Source organism: Nipponia nippon, unplaced genomic scaffold, assembly GCF_047370975.1.
Source record: "Nipponia nippon isolate SJK-2023a ecotype South Korea unplaced genomic scaffold, ASM4737097v1 scaffold_5, whole genome shotgun sequence".
Taxonomy (NCBI): domain Eukaryota; kingdom Metazoa; phylum Chordata; class Aves; order Pelecaniformes; family Threskiornithidae; genus Nipponia; species Nipponia nippon.
The window spans coordinates 9,410,803-9,425,987 of NW_028262369.1; the positions used below are offsets into that span (position 1 = coordinate 9,410,803).

A 15,185-nucleotide genomic window follows, 5' to 3' on the forward strand; every position below is an offset into this window, starting at 1 on the left:
GGATTCTTTATCCTTAAAACAATAACCAAAAGAAAGCAAGACAGCTACTCAATCAAGTCCATGATGGCGTGTTGTAGCAATTTCAGATTGTTGACTGTTTACATGAGAAGCAGATTAATATCTTGGTATGTGGGAGAACTCAGGAATGAGTACATGTTGCCTAAGATGAACAGGGTGAACGCTGAGTAAGAACAGAGTGTGGCATAATAATTGCCAGATGCAGCAAGATTTATCATTGGTGCTACAACATGGGCAAATATTCCGTAGGAAGTCTCTGTAAACTTCTCCTCTTGCTATGTTTTCATACCTAACGTGCAGCTCATGTGCATAGTTTATTCTATTAGTTTCTCTTGGTTGTGACAATAAGACTTTGTAAGAGAAATGTTTGGGGTTTTTTCAGTAAATCAGAAAGACAAGCGTATTGGGGAATTCTGCTGATCATTCTTAAATCACTACAGCTCAGCCTGGAATAAGTGCTCAGTACAAGATGACATACAGAGGGTGTATTTAACACGTCTTCTGAAAACAAAGGCTGTATCAGTATCATGTGTATTTTGGTAAGTGCAGGGAGGATAAAAAGAGGGGAAAAAAATAACCATGGATTTTCTTGTTAATAGGAAAGTCACTGAAAACAAGATGCAGGGCTTTTACCACTGTGAGTTATTTCTGTTTGAATACCACGTCTGTGGAGAAAGATGAGTCAATTGGAAAGAAAAATTGAAGCAGCAGGTCACGCTACAGGTCACTTCAAAGCAATAGCTCCAAGTAAGCATCTTTATCCCAACACACTTGCAACATCATATCTAAGCAATGTATCAGGTAGGCCCAGACGGCTGTTTCAGCAGTTACAAATTGCCAGCGATGCAAGCTGAAAACCAGGCCATACTTGACCCGCTCCATTTGGGATTTTTCCATGGATTAGGCAACAACCCACGGGAAGGCTCAAGGTTACTCATACCTGCTTACCAGGATAAATCCTCTTGCTGGTCACCAACCTGAAACATCCAGTGAGCATTAGGATTGGTGCCACATCTGTTGGAGAGAAGCATATGTTCCAGCTTAGGCTGTACGAGTACTTTGTGCTGCAAGTCTCCGCATTTATGACAGATGATAAGCAAATACAACCAGCTCTAGAGTCTGTCTATAAACACATGTATCTGACATCTTCCTTTGCAAGGCTCAGCTCCCTGAGAGAACTGATTTCTCATGCATTATCCCTCTAAACATATGCCTGATGTCTTACTAGATTCTCACATTTTGTGTAAACAATAGCACTTGTGTCGCTTAAAATTGAGATATAATTATTTCTCATTAGCAAGTATTGCTGCGATATTTGGGTAGGAGGGATTGAAAAGTGGACGGTTGTTATATTTTTTAAAAAATCACAACATTTCAGCCACCTTTGAAGTCTTTAAGTAAACTCCATTTTTCCTGCCAAAGTCAGAACAATGAGGGCTGAGAAGATGAGATGTGGAAGACAGCTCCTCATCCGTCACTAGCAGTTAGCTTTCCAGGTCAGGGCTGGAATCAAGCCATTAAGCTGTACTTGCAGAACAATCTCACCAGTGATTTTAAGTCTTGCTGCTGTTCTTATGCTGGATAAAAACCACTTAAAAGCAGTGAAGTCTGCGCATTTTCGCCAGATACCAGGAGTGCTGTACAGTTAGTGCAGACACCCAGGAGGTTCAACTCCTCTCGAATTGTATTTCCAGTGTATTTCTGCCACAGACTTGCTAGGTGGCCACAGGCGAGTCACTAAAGCCTCAGAACAAGTGTAGCCTGGGGCATCCAATTATCCCTGTTGCTCTTGGGCTTGGAACCAAGCATAAACTTACATCTCTAGTAGACTTTCACCCGCTAGCCTTCTCTTAATCCAGCCCTAAGGCAAAGCCCCTTTCTCACGGGAATGCCACGGGCTAGTAGAGAAGAGACATTTGTTAAACACGATAGGGTCACTCCTGAGAGGAGAGCGGGACCCTGCCGCGCCTGCCTCGGGACCCGCAGCCATCGGCGCTGGGAGACGAGGGACGATACGCCCAGAGAGCAGAGGGCCCGCTGTGTTTGGCATTCGGGCGCTAGTCCTGGGAAAGCAAGTGGTGTGTGTTTTCCTGCCTCAGGAGCTGGGTGCCAGCTCTGGAGCACATCTCTGCCCCCACAAGAGGGAGAAAACAATCCATCAGCAAGATGAGAGACGGCTGTAAATTAGACATAGGCTGCTGTTTAAAGAGGAAATTTACTGTAATCCGGAGACAGCAACAAAAATCAACAGGCTTGAATCATCTGCCTTGGCATTGCATGACACTCTTCTAGAAGCAAATGCTTTTCACTCCACTAAATGTTTTAGCCATTTCCATACACAGTTAGCAGCCTCTGACTATACAGCTGCCCTCAAACCACAAACTTGGGAGAAATTCGTGACAGCTTGCTAAAATGCAGCTGGCAGAGCTTGCCTTCAAAATGTACCACAACAAATTTCAAATCCCCCTCACCCGCTGCTGCTGCTGCTCTGACCTGAGCAGTCCCTGGCAGGTGGCTGGCCACTGGCTGCAAAGAAAACAGAAAAGCACTTCTAGTGTAAGAAATAATCTTTTTATTCTGCAGTCCAGAAAAGATATTTTAAATAGGAAAAACACCCACTGTGTGTGCATGACTTGCTTTCATTAATACCATTAATGGTCTACATGTGTCCATCTGTACCATCAAATCAATAAACCCATCTGTCCTAGACACAGGTAACATTAAAAAACAAATCACTGACATGCAAACAGTTGGGTAGAAAATACCTGCAGGGAAAGAAGACAGCTTCAGGCATTCATATGAAGCCTGGAGTCTAAAACAAATAATGAGACTGTCAAGGTGGTCACTAGATGCATCTCTTACTTTCCTCTGTGCCAGTTCAGGAACCAGGCTTTGCAAGGATCCATTCCTGGGGATGCAGTCCTGCCAGCAGGTACCTTTTGCTGTGAAAGGCAGTGGAAACGCAGTAGGAACGATGCAGCCATCCAGAGGAGGAGAGACGTGCACCCGAGTCCGCGCCCTGCTTCCCACCACCTCGCTCACCGCCTCCCAGACTGCTCTTTAGCACAGGGCTCGGTGGAGGGCAGGTACACTGGGAAGGTAAGAACTGAGTGATATAATAGTTGCCTGAAACTACTCAAAAAGTATTTACCAAGGTAGTGGAGCCAAACTCTTCTCCATGGTGCCACGTGACATAACAAGCAGCAGCAGCCACATTCTTAGAATCACAGAATCCTTAAGGTTGGAAAGGACCCTTGAGATCATCGAGTCCAACCTGTTAAACCTAACTGCCTGGTCCACCTCTAAACCATGTCCCTAAGCACCACATCCACACGTTTTTTGAACGCTTCCAGGGACTGTGATTGCACCACTGCCCTGGGCAGTCTGTTCCAATGCCTGACCGCTCTCTCCATGAAGAAATTTTTCCTAATATCCAATCTAAATCTCCCCTGGCACAACTTGAGCCCGTTTCCTCTTGTCCTGTTGCTTGCTACTTGGGAGAAGAGACTGACCCCCACCTCGCTACAACCTCCTTTCAGGTAGTTGTAGAGAGCAAGAAGGTCTCCCCTCAGCCTCCTCTTCTCCAGACTATGCAATCCCAGCTCCCTCAGCCACTCCTCATAAGACTTGTGCTCCAGACCCTTCACCAACTTCGTTGCCCTCGTCTGGACACGCTCCAGCACCTCGATGTCCTTCTTGGAGTGAGGGGCCCAACACTGAACACAGTACTCGAGGTGCAGCCTCACCAATGCCGAGTACAGGGGCACCATCACTTCCCTGGTCCTGCTGGCCACACTATTCCTGATACAGGCCAGGATGCCATTGGCCCCCTTGGCCACCTGAGCACACTGCTGGCTCATGTTCAGGCGGCTGTCAACCAGCACCCCCAGGTCCTTTTCCACCAGGCAGCTCTCCAGCCACTCCTCCCCCAGCCTGTAGCGTTACACGGGGTTGTTGTGACCAAAGTGCAGGACCCGGAACTGAGTCTTGTTGAATCTCATACAGTTGGCCCCAGCCCAACGATCCAGCCTGTCCAGGTCCCTCTGCAGGGCCTTCCTATCCTCCAGCAGATCGACACTTCCACCCAACTTGGTGTCATCTGCAAACTTACTGAGCGTGCACTCGATCCCCTCATCCAGATCATTGGTAAAGATATTAAACAGGACCGGTCCCAATACTGAGCCCCAGGGAACACCACTCATGACTGGTCACCAACTGGATTTGACTCCATTCACCACCACTCTCTGGGCTCAGGATGATATCAGGTAAAAAAAAAAGTGTCACTGGTAGGGTAATGCAGCATTGAAACGGGCTGCCCGTAGACTGTGGAATTTCTGTCCTTGGAGGTTTTCATCACCTGGCTAGACAAAATCATGGCTGACCTGCTTTAGTGCTGGCCGCAGTCCTGCCTCCAGCGGGAAGCTGGACGAGATGACCTCCAGAGCTCCCTTCCAAGCAACACTGCATGATTCCTGGGCTTCCACCAGAACATCATCATCTACTTTCAGTCAAGAACAAGCACAAGTAAAGGCAGGGCCACAGCCTTAATTTGTGAAACAAAGATAGTTAACACACACACAAAAAAAATCTTTTTTAATATCAGCATAGGTTTATTAATCTGCATCTTAACACGATGAAATGATGCTGCTGCCATAAGCTGTATTACTGGACACAGAGGTACCATCCCCTGGTCTGGTTAGGTTTGGGTTCTACTCTGTAAAACTGTAGTATAAGGTAGTACTTCTCGAAAAAGCCTGAAGTGAACAGGACGCTATGTTTATTGAAAGCATATAACGACAACAAATGGAATGTTACCCACTGAACCTGTTCCAATCAACTGTTAGTTCACTTACTCAACGTTAGATCAGCCCCCCAACTCTAAACGGGAGTGTCAGCAGGCTTTTCTCAACGCAAGTGAAGTTCTGCCACTCTGGAAGCACAACTGCAAAGCTGCTGTCATTCTCCTAAATCTATTCACATCTTTCATCTCAGCCAGTCTGGGGAAACTGAATTAACAAGTAGAAAAATGGTACCTTTAAACAATCTCCTCCCTTGTCACACACATTCCTCCTTTAAACTGGCCAATATTTTTGACTTATCCCTTTAAGCTGCCCAAGCTGAAAATATGTGCAGAATTCAATGCAAGTGACATGCCACAACTTTGAAGCTTGTGACAAAAAATGACTGGCACCCATTTGAAATTATATCTTCCCTAAAGCCAAGAAACGAGGCAAACACAAGGGACTGTATAGATTAAATAACCCCTTAAATGCTGAGGAAAAAATAGGGAGGTACAATCCACATCACCCCCAGCACAGGAATTGTATGGCATATCCTCAGTCAATCTGTAGCAAGCCTAGCACTGTTATTCTCATGTGAGCCACACAGATTTACTCCAGACAAAGATCAAGCCGATTAGATCTGATTTCTTCTATCTGTAATATTTATCATCTCAGACAATGATTTAGCTCTCTGCCAAACAATCTTATGAGTCCCATTTTACATAACTCATGGCATAAATCCATTCAGCTTATGTCAGCTTCACCACATTAATCACAGCCACGGGGATTTGATTTTAGCCTAGCCTAGCTGCAGCAGCAAGAGGCTGAAACAAGTACTGGCACAGCCAGACCTACGCCGCCATGGCATCACGTGCGCCTTGCCACCCTGGTAGCTTTCTAGAGCTATTACTGGTGGGCCACAGATCTTGAGAGCTGCTTTGAATTTTCATAACCATCCTTCTTGCCTCAGGAGACAGAGCTGCTGTCGCCTGTTTGTTTGCCGTCGCTGGGTTTTCCTCCTCCCGAGCCAGCACAGTGCCTACAGACAGTGCGGAGATCCTGCTTCAGAGCTATCTGAGCATCAGAAAAAGCCCCAATGCTCAGCACAAGGCCCGCACCATCTGGCCGTGTCACTTGCCTCCAAGCACTGGCATTACCTTAATCTCTGACTCGGAGAAGCTTTGGAGAATAGGGGCCAGATCCATCCCAGCACCGATTGCAGGAGACAACAGTAAGAGGTGAGATGCTGATCAAAGAGCAGATAACAGCCCTAGGCCTCCGGCAGACACAGGTGGATACCCTCTGCTCCTCCTCACTGAAAAATAAAACTCACTTGCCTTCCGGAGGAGAAAATCAGGATCAAGCCCTTGGTTATCAAAGGAGCTAGAAGAAGCCCTCATTACTTTGAGAGGAAGAATTTCATCCCACTGCATCCCACTACAAGACCCAAATTATGTGCTTATCTTCAGAAGGGACCCCCAAAACCCAAAGGCACAGTGAAGACCTTGTCATCTTCCCCACTCCCTGTTTTGAAAATGCAGCATTTCACAGCCTCCCTGTCTGATCCAAGTTCCTTTTCCTCTGTCAACATGACCAGAGTTCATCAAGAATTGCTGTAATAACAGACTTGTACAAGCTGTATACTTTGGCCTCTGCCTGCCATTAACCCCTGCCAGGATGGCTGACATTAGTTAGCTTTAGTTCTGCCTCAAAATAACACACAAAAAAGAAACTACAGCCTTGCAGCAGCTGTACAATAGAAGTTCTGCACAGTATTTGAGCATCTCTAGCCCTTTTGTAACCTTCTACCACCTTTTGTAGTCTTTCAAAATCTGAAACAGGTTTTTTAAACAAAAAAAAATCCTTTTTGCATTAGGAAAGTGAAAAGCCACTCCATTTTCTACGTAAAACAATAAAAAATAAAGAGTACCTGCCAGTGAGGAGGGAAACGCATAGCCATTGGAATTGCCACGAGAACAACTCACCCACGCTTTAATGGATGGGCGCAAATATGCTGCTCCAGTAAGAAGGAGGAACAAATCCTGATCAGGGCCATAAAGCAGAGTTGTTCTCCCGATTCATATTTTATGCTCGCAGCTAGAGACAGTATTACTGTCTGGCGGCCTACTCAAATGTGCAGGATGTTTTCAGCTGCCGAGGACAAAGAACTCGCTGTGAGCCCTTTCACAGTTACTGCAGATATGGCCAAACACACGGACCTCATACAATGATTTCCTGGTATTTGATGTTCCCAGCCTTCGGCCAAACTAAACGCATTAAAGATGAGATTTGTCTCTCAAATGTCCTTGCCCCAAGCGAGCAGTGTGTGATGATCTGAGGCCACCCACATCTTGGAGGAGGGATCACATGAACGCTTCTCTAGGTCAGTAGCAAATCCCACAACTGCTGAACACCACCACGGACGTCTTCAGGGAATGCCTCTGTAACCACTGCCTTGGAGAATATCAGGCTTCAGCTGAGTATCGTCTATCTGGGAAGGCCCCATGGATGCCTTGTCCAGTATTCAATCCTGATGTAATGGCTGAGAGACCAGGAAAACTGGCTGGCTGGGTTTCCAGTTTGCATCACAAGACCATTGTATGCATGGGTGTGCAACTTCCAGCTCTGAGTCAAAACATGCTGTGCCTCTCCCTCCTCAGTTCTAATAATGGACTTATAAAAGATGCCATCCCATGCTGCCCCTGTTATTAAGGACTTTACAATGGACTATTCATCAAGCGATCTTTTTTCCTCTTTTTACTCAACTATTAAAGTCCGTGACTTACACGACTGCACGGCATATTCTTTCAACACCACTTGTTACTCCTTTAGCCACTTTAATTAACCATTCTTTTGTGCTGATTCCTCTCTTCTCCAAATTACCTAGGAATTTTCCACATGCCAGCACATCGAATGCTTTAGAGAAATTAAGGCAAGAAATCTGCTAGATGTAACTTTTGTCCAGAGAATTGGTCAAGTTCGGGAAGACATTGTGTTAGTCTAATACGACGTACCTTTAGTAAACTCAGGTTTAGGTGCACGCTGCTCACAACTGTCTGGGGCTGAGGCAAGTAAAATGAGAATCCCTTAGAGCTATCTTCTCATTTCACAGTCCCTGAGAAATCTGTGATTTTGCTTTGAGTTCCTTGAGTCAAGTTATTCCAGTGGGTGTGTAAACCAGTCATAGAGAACCAAACGCTACTTTGCTTGGGCAGTGTAAATAACATCAGTAGTTTGAGTATAACCAGACCAGACTTGCAAAGGTGTAAGGGATAGAAATTATAATTCTTAAAGAATGTACAAAGTGTCAGTCATAATAAATCATACAGAACAGGAGCTTCTATATTAAGATCTAACCTTCAGTCTAAGCTCCTTCCCCAAAAACAAGGGAAAGTAATCCTCTTTAAGAAGTCTTTCATGTCAAATTACACAACAATCAGTTCCTACAAACACTAACAGAGCTATTCAAAAAGGTAGACTCAGATGTACCTGGATTAAGAGCTGTCTGCAGCCTTACCAAGCTCCCAGATGCTTGGATTTGAGACACTCCCACAGGTCTTGGATTCCTGCTGGCAACTCCACACTTTTTATCCTCCTCTGGTCTCAAAGCAGCTACAAAGTCAGTACAGAGCATTCGGCCAGCACAACAGAACTGGAACCAGCATGCAGCAAAACTTCATCAAATTACTTAACCGGCCTCAGTATAACTGGGTAGCTCTGCCATGTAAGGTAAAAGTCAAGATTGGTAAGGTTACTGTTGCAATGGGCAACACTTGCTACTCTTTTATTTCTTGGTTTCCAATTCTTTCATTTTCAGCTGTTTATATCCATTCCATCCCACATCCATAGCTGACCTGTTCAACTGGTTATACCCCATTGCTTGGGCTAAGAAATACTGACTTCTAATACATCGTAGCTTTTAACCAGAAAATGAGATGCATCAAATTCTGCTACCTGATCTGTCAAGCTTAGTTATTCTTATTAAGAGAAAAAAACAAAAAAAAAAAAAACAAACACCAAAGCAAAACCCACAAACCTGTAGAAATTGGAAAACCTGTAAAACTGGGAAACAAAAGTTAGCTTATGGCAGTTAAACAAGCTGCATCTCCCCAAAGATTTATAACTGTGGATATAAGGGGAAAAGCATGGATACGTGCTTTCTGTGAGACCTGCACTATTATTCATAGCATTTCCCTGCTTTGCCACATATAATTAAAAGATTGTGCTTCTCAGCTATAAAATGGAAGTCTCTCACAGAGACTTTAAATATTTGTATAAAGGTATCAGCATCTTCTATATAATCCATATGCATTTGGGAAGCTATCCTATTTCCATAATGATGCAATAGGAAAAGAATGGAATAATCAGGAAGTTCTTAAGACATAAAGAACAAGATACACAATCTTGCAAGAAGTCCCTTTCATCCCTACCAGTTTAAGGCACACTAATTCCACCGCTGTACTTTTATCATCTCTGATTAGTGTTTAACAGAACAGACATGCAAACTTTGTCTTTTTTATTTGCTCCATGCCAGGCTGTCAACAGAAAGCACGGGGAAATTGTTTGAACGTTGAGAAAGCAAAAGCATCTCTATTCAGGAGCCACTGAAGACTAGAAGCAAAATAAGATAAACTTGAAAGCTCTAATAGAATATTAAGTGCAATTCCACAGGTGCTCCAGGTTGCTCTCTCCACCTGCTTTATATCAGGGATCCATTCCTTACACATTCAGGACAAAAAAAACCAAAACCAAAACAAACCAACAACCAAACCCCACAAACACAGAGGAAGAAAAGTTCTACTAAGAATTCAGAACGGAGCCTGAAAAAAACCCAAAAAACCACAAACAAGTCTTCAAATTAAAGTCTTACGATACCAATCTTTATTCAAGACAGACCAAAAAGAAATACTTACGAGTACTTCATTTACTTACCCTGAAGACAGAACTCAAAAATATCCTACTTAGGCAGTATTAACCACTTTAAAATGAGCTGATGAGCTCCAGCTTATTTCAAGTACATATAAATTTGAAGGCAACAGAGAATGTATTTACCATTTTTATGTGTGTGTATATACATACACATTATATACATAAATCATGTATAGACATACATATTTTGCTGCCACCTTGTGAACAGTCTCTGAATAAGGAGGTTTAGTTCATACGGACCCAATTCTGCCATCTTTATTCACATTTAGCAAAACTGACTTCAATATAGACACTTTTTGAGCAGGTATTCAATGTGAAAAAGGCTGGCTGAATCAGATGCTTAGTGAAGAAGATTTTAAAAGGCTGAATAAAGTAACTATTAGTCTTCTGCAATTTCCATACACTTTCGTGTCACAGTTTATTGCCACAAACATTATGGAAAATATCACTAAATTCTTTCTGATAAAAATATTGCAGCTTTGCATCCAAGTTGTATAGCTGTCTTCAAGACTGAATAAGCTGGTGCCTGTAAACCAAAGAATAAGAGATTAAATACATCTAATTGTCCTGGTTTCAGCTGGGATAGAGTTAATTTTCTCCCTGGTAGCCGGTATGGAGCTGTGTTTTGGGTTTAGGATGAGAACCATGTAGATAACACACTGATGCTTTGGTTCTTGCTAAGTAGTGCTAAGTTGTTGCTAAGTAGTGCTCACACTGGTCAAGGACTTTTCCGCTTCCCATGCTCTGCCAGGTGCACAAGAAGCTGGGAGAGGGCACAGCCAGGACAGCTGACCCCGACTGGCCAAAGGGCTATTCCATACTGCATGACATCATCCCCAGTATATAAACTGGGGGAGCTGGCCAGGGGGCAGTGATCACTGCTTGGGGACGGGCTGGGCATCAGTCGGCGGGTGGTGAGGCAATTGTACAGTGTATCATTTGCTTTGTATTATTATTATTTGTTATTAAACTGTTCTTATCTCAACCCACAAGTTTTCCCCTTTTACCCTTTCAATTCTCTCCCCCATCCCACCGGTGGGGGAGTGAGCGAGCAGCTGTGTGGTGCTTAGTTGCTGGCTGGGGTTAAACCACGACACTAATGAAGTGTTTTGTTTGAACCAGATTGTGGTAAGGAATAGTAAGCATTATCTAAAAAAAAAAAAAAAAAAAAAAAAGGCAAAACCAAAGCAAAAATCACAAAAAAAAAAAACCAAAAAATGCCTTTTATTTGTAGTCTAGTCTACCCTAGAGAAGAGCAAACTAAAAATGATCAGCTTTGCAGAATGGTTCCATTCCTCCACAAATGTAAGTCAAGAGGAAAAAAGGAGAGAAGTCACACATTCCTCATACAGTATTCAAGGGAGCATAGAATTTGTATTTCACACTCCTAACATGGTTGTGTTTGTCTACCAAGATGATGCCTCAATTTCCCAGCTGTATGGATAGCACTTATTAGCCTTATCTTCAAAAACATTTCATCTAAACTTAAAATAAAATTAAAAACTGTGCAGAGGACACCTCTCAGGAAAACACAATCACTTCGACGCTTGACATGAGTTCCAACAGATTCAATTCTGCTCTAGAAAAATGAAAGCTATAATATGCAGTGCTTTCTTATATTTATCTTTGGGAAAGAATATCAAGCGCCTTATTTTCTATTTCTCAAATAAAGAACTACATCACAGTCACTGGATTGGGAAGATAAGAATATCACATCTACATCCTCACTAACAGTGCCAATGAGTTAACATTGCACTTACCGCTTCTGCATCATGCTCAAGCCCAATGTCATGGTGCTCCCGTTCATCATCCCGAAATTGCTTTATTATCTTTAAAAGTAGCAGTTAATTAGTAAGTCTACTTTGCAGAGAAATCAAGGCAGCTAATATACAAAACTATATGCTGTTGACCATTGCACGCACCATCTGAGGCCCAGGTCTCTCAAAAGCTTCTCAAAGACCTGATTCTCCAGTTCAGCAAAAGGGAATTATTTACAGCATTCCCCAAACATAAAGGTCTTTTAATAGTCTCAAAAGAAGTCTTTAAAAACTAAGCTGCTGTTTAATATATCACTATCTTTTTCACTGTTTCAAGAAAACCTATAACCTATAGTCATAGTAACTCGTAACACCAAATTATTCTGACAAATTTAAATAATGAAATTAAGGTCCCTGCCTTGCCAGGTAATCAGTAAGGGTGTTTTCCTGTAAGCCAACAGGGCTTTTGTCCATTCTAGCACTCTGAAGGACACTTTTTCTCTTCTGATTTTTCAACTGGGACTAAAAGGTTTAAAGAATTTTCTCTTGAGATGCCTGCAGATAACTAGGATTGCTTGATAAAGTGCTCAGAGTTGACAGGCACCCAAGCACTTGTCCCTAACCAACAGGTTCGCATCACTTTTGGTTTCATCACTAGTCCTCCTTATATTGACAGTGTGAATAACCTTGCTGCTTAGCTTTTTCTCGTTTATTTTGTGCCCCCTCAGTTTATAATCTTTATTTTCAGGGGTGGTATTTCCCTTGTGCACGTCAGCAAAACCTGGGTTACTTCAGACACTATTTCTGTAACAAGAAGACACATTTGGAGTAACCAGACTTGGCTACATGTTAAAATGAGCACAACTGAACATACTGATAGTCAGCAAAACTGGAAATGAACACGCAGACCCTAAAGCAAGCTCCCACCAAACGGAGCACAAATGAGCTCCAGGTGCTGCATGCGGAAAGAGGTCAGTCTCTCACAAGCACCCTACAGGAATGCATCCCAGTTTGATGCCTAAAATACTTGGGAAATAATTTTCTTGCAGAACTAACAAACATTAGCTCCTTACATACTCTGAGCAGTACCCAAGACTAGAACTTGAACGGGGTGCTGGCTGACAGCAGGCTCACTAGGAGTCAGCAGTGTGCCCTGGCAGCCAACAGGGCAAATGGCATCCCGGGGTGCATCAAACACAGCATCACCCGCCGGGCAAGAGAGGGGATTATCCCGCTGTATTCAGCGTTGGTGCGGCCTCATCTTGAGCACCATGTGCAGTTCTGGGCCCCACAATTTAAGGAGGATGTGAAGGCCCTTGAATGCATCCAGAGGAGAGCAACAAAGCTGGTGAAAGGGCTGGAAGGCATGTCCTGTGAGGAGCGGCTGAGGCCACTGGGTTTGTCTAGTTGGGAGGAAAGGAGGCTGCGGGGTGACCTCATTGCTCTCTGCAGCTTCCTGAGGAGGGGAGGTGGAGAGGGAGGTGCTGATCCCTTCTCCCTGGGATCCAGTGGTAGGATGCGTGGGAATGATTCAAAGCTGCGGCAGGGGAGATTCAGACTAGACATTAGGAAGCATTTCTTTACCTAGAGGGTGGTCAAACACTGGAACAGGCTTCCTAGAGAGGTGGTCGATGCCCCAAGCCTGTCAGTGTTTGGACAATGCCCTTAATAACATGCTTTAACTTGGGCAGCCCTGAATTGGTCAGGCAGTTGGACTAGATGATCATTGTAGGTCCCTTCCAACTGAAATATTCTATTCTAACTACATAATCATATCCAGTATAAGCAAAATGTTACTACGCAATCATATTTTCTCCTTTTGTTTCCCCTCTAAACCCTTCCTTTCAATTAAAAGTAATCAAAATTAAAGCCTAGTTCTCCCAATCAAAAGGGAAATGCTGAAGTACTGAAAGCATGCTGAAGCTAATCCAACATACATTTTAATTTTGGTGCTTGATCAATCTAGTGCTGCTGAAGGAAAAAACATCCTTTTACTCAAAAGAAACTTAAAGTTTCTGTTGACTTCAGCATTCTAAGTGATAGAAGAAAAAGAAATCTACTATAAATTCTACGAGCATATTATTTTAAAAGACTAAAGTCACATTAGATAATTCAATGAATACGTTAAACTACTTTTTAAGTCACAGTTAAATACCTGCAATAGTTCTTTGTACTTTTCTGGATCTTCTTCCATCAGCGTTCGGATCTGGCTATTGTAGTGATCCGAGATACTCTCCTCCACTGCCACTGTGCAAGCCATTGCACCTTTCTTGCCAAGTAAAGCGCTTCCAGCCCCTGTGATTGCGGTACCAAACATACACAAACAATGAAATCTGAAGCTATACAAATAATTTACACATTTGAAGACTTCACAAAACAACAACAATAGTAATAATACAGACTCACCCAAAACAAAACCTGCTACATTCCAAAAAGGCAATAAAACCGTAGGTCGAACTCTGTATGCAACCATTAGTTCATTGAACTTTTTCAGGTGGTCTTTTTCTTGATTCCACATTTGCTGCAAAAGAACCAGATCACAGTAAAGCATAAAACCAGAAAAATTAAACATTTCCAATAAAACTAATGAACGCGAAGAAAAACAAGCCAGCTCAGGCCACTCACACTTTGACTGCAGAGGTAACAGTATTCACATCACAAAGAGGAAACGTTAAAGAAGGGCAGATGAGGACAGTTATAAATAGGCAATGTAAAAACATTTGTAAAATAAAGAGTCTTTGTGACAATGCTACAGCGGTTGTAGTGTTGGTAACTCCGTTACCGAGCAATCCCACCGCTCTTTATAAACTCACATGTTTAAATGTGTTTAGAAAGAGATGGACAGCTGCATTACCGCGAAAGCTATGATCTTGCAACCTCACTCGACCTTTGTTAGTCCGACGCAAATTAACCAGAACACAGCCACCGCCGTGGCCCACTCACCTGGATAACCGGTCCCACGCTCGATCTACCCAAGACGGCCATTTGCCCCGCGTAAATGCGGTTCGCCCCGTACTCCCCGGCATGGTCCACCCGGATGATGCGGTCTATGACGGGCTTGTTGATGCCCTCCAGCGTCACCCGCGTGCTGCAAGGCCTGAGGGAAGCCCCTCCGGCGGGCGAGGGCCATCTCCCCCGGAGACCTGCCGGAGAGACAAAGGTGACGCGAGCTCTGCCGCCGGCCCGAGGCGGCCCCGGGCGGTGCGAGGCGGCCCCGGGCGGTGCGAGGCCCGCGGCCCTCGCTCAGGGCGGCGCCCCGACGGGGGAGGGGCGGGCTGCCGCGGGAGCCGACCCGAGCCCCTACCCGCCCCGCAGCGGAGGGGCCGGCTCTGCCCCAGCCAGCGCCGCACAGCCGGAGCCGCCGCGGCGGCCACCTCCATCCCGCTGACCCCGACGCCTCCTCCGGCGCGTCGCACCGCCGCTACGTCATCACCGCGAGCCGCCTTCGCACCGCCCTATCGCGATTCCGATTGGCTCCCCGGCGCCGCCGCACTGGAGAGCGGAGCTGTCAGTCAGGGCCGGCGTCCCCCGGCTGCCATGGGAACGAGGGCGGGGCGACCCCTCCGGGCGCTGCGGGGGAGGCGCGGCGTAGGCGGCTGCTCCGCCCAGCGGCAGCGTCACCGCCGCCCCCGCCCCTGCGCGCCCCCTGGCGGCGCGGAGGTGCCGGTGGTGCGGGCTGCGGGCGGGAGCGGGGGCCTCC

The 15,185-nt window shown here is 44.9% G+C and overlaps 1 protein-coding gene across 1 annotated transcript; it reads right to left on the reverse strand.

Moving 5' to 3' along the window:
- Window positions 1-9,651: 9,651 nt before the first annotated feature.
- On the reverse strand, window positions 9,652-15,013 carry COQ7 (coenzyme Q7, hydroxylase). Its single transcript, XM_087732628.1, has 6 exons — window positions 14,790-15,013; window positions 14,429-14,628; window positions 13,892-14,006; window positions 13,641-13,780; window positions 11,489-11,557; window positions 9,652-10,254 (listed from the first exon to the last, which is right to left on the reverse strand). Exons 1-6 carry the CDS (start codon window positions 14,863-14,865, stop codon window positions 10,177-10,179), a joined length of 678 nt encoding a protein of 225 aa, XP_087588754.1. The 5' UTR covers window positions 14,866-15,013; the 3' UTR covers window positions 9,652-10,176.
- Between the last annotated feature and the right edge of the window lie 172 nt (window positions 15,014-15,185).

Excerpts from the sequence above, each read along its gene's own strand:
- COQ7 (XM_087732628.1), bottom strand. The coding sequence starts at position 14,865 with ATGGAGGTGGCCGCCGCGGCGGCTCCGGCTGTGCGGCGCTGGCTGGGG. Across the intron at positions 14,629-14,789 it reads GCCCCTCCGCTGCGGGGCGG|GTCTCCGGGGGAGATGGCCC; the intron begins GTAGGGGCTCGG and ends TCTCTCCGGCAG. Across the intron at positions 14,007-14,428 it reads GCGTGGGACCGGTTATCCAG|CAAATGTGGAATCAAGAAAA; the intron begins GTGAGTGGGCCA and ends GTTCTTTTGCAG.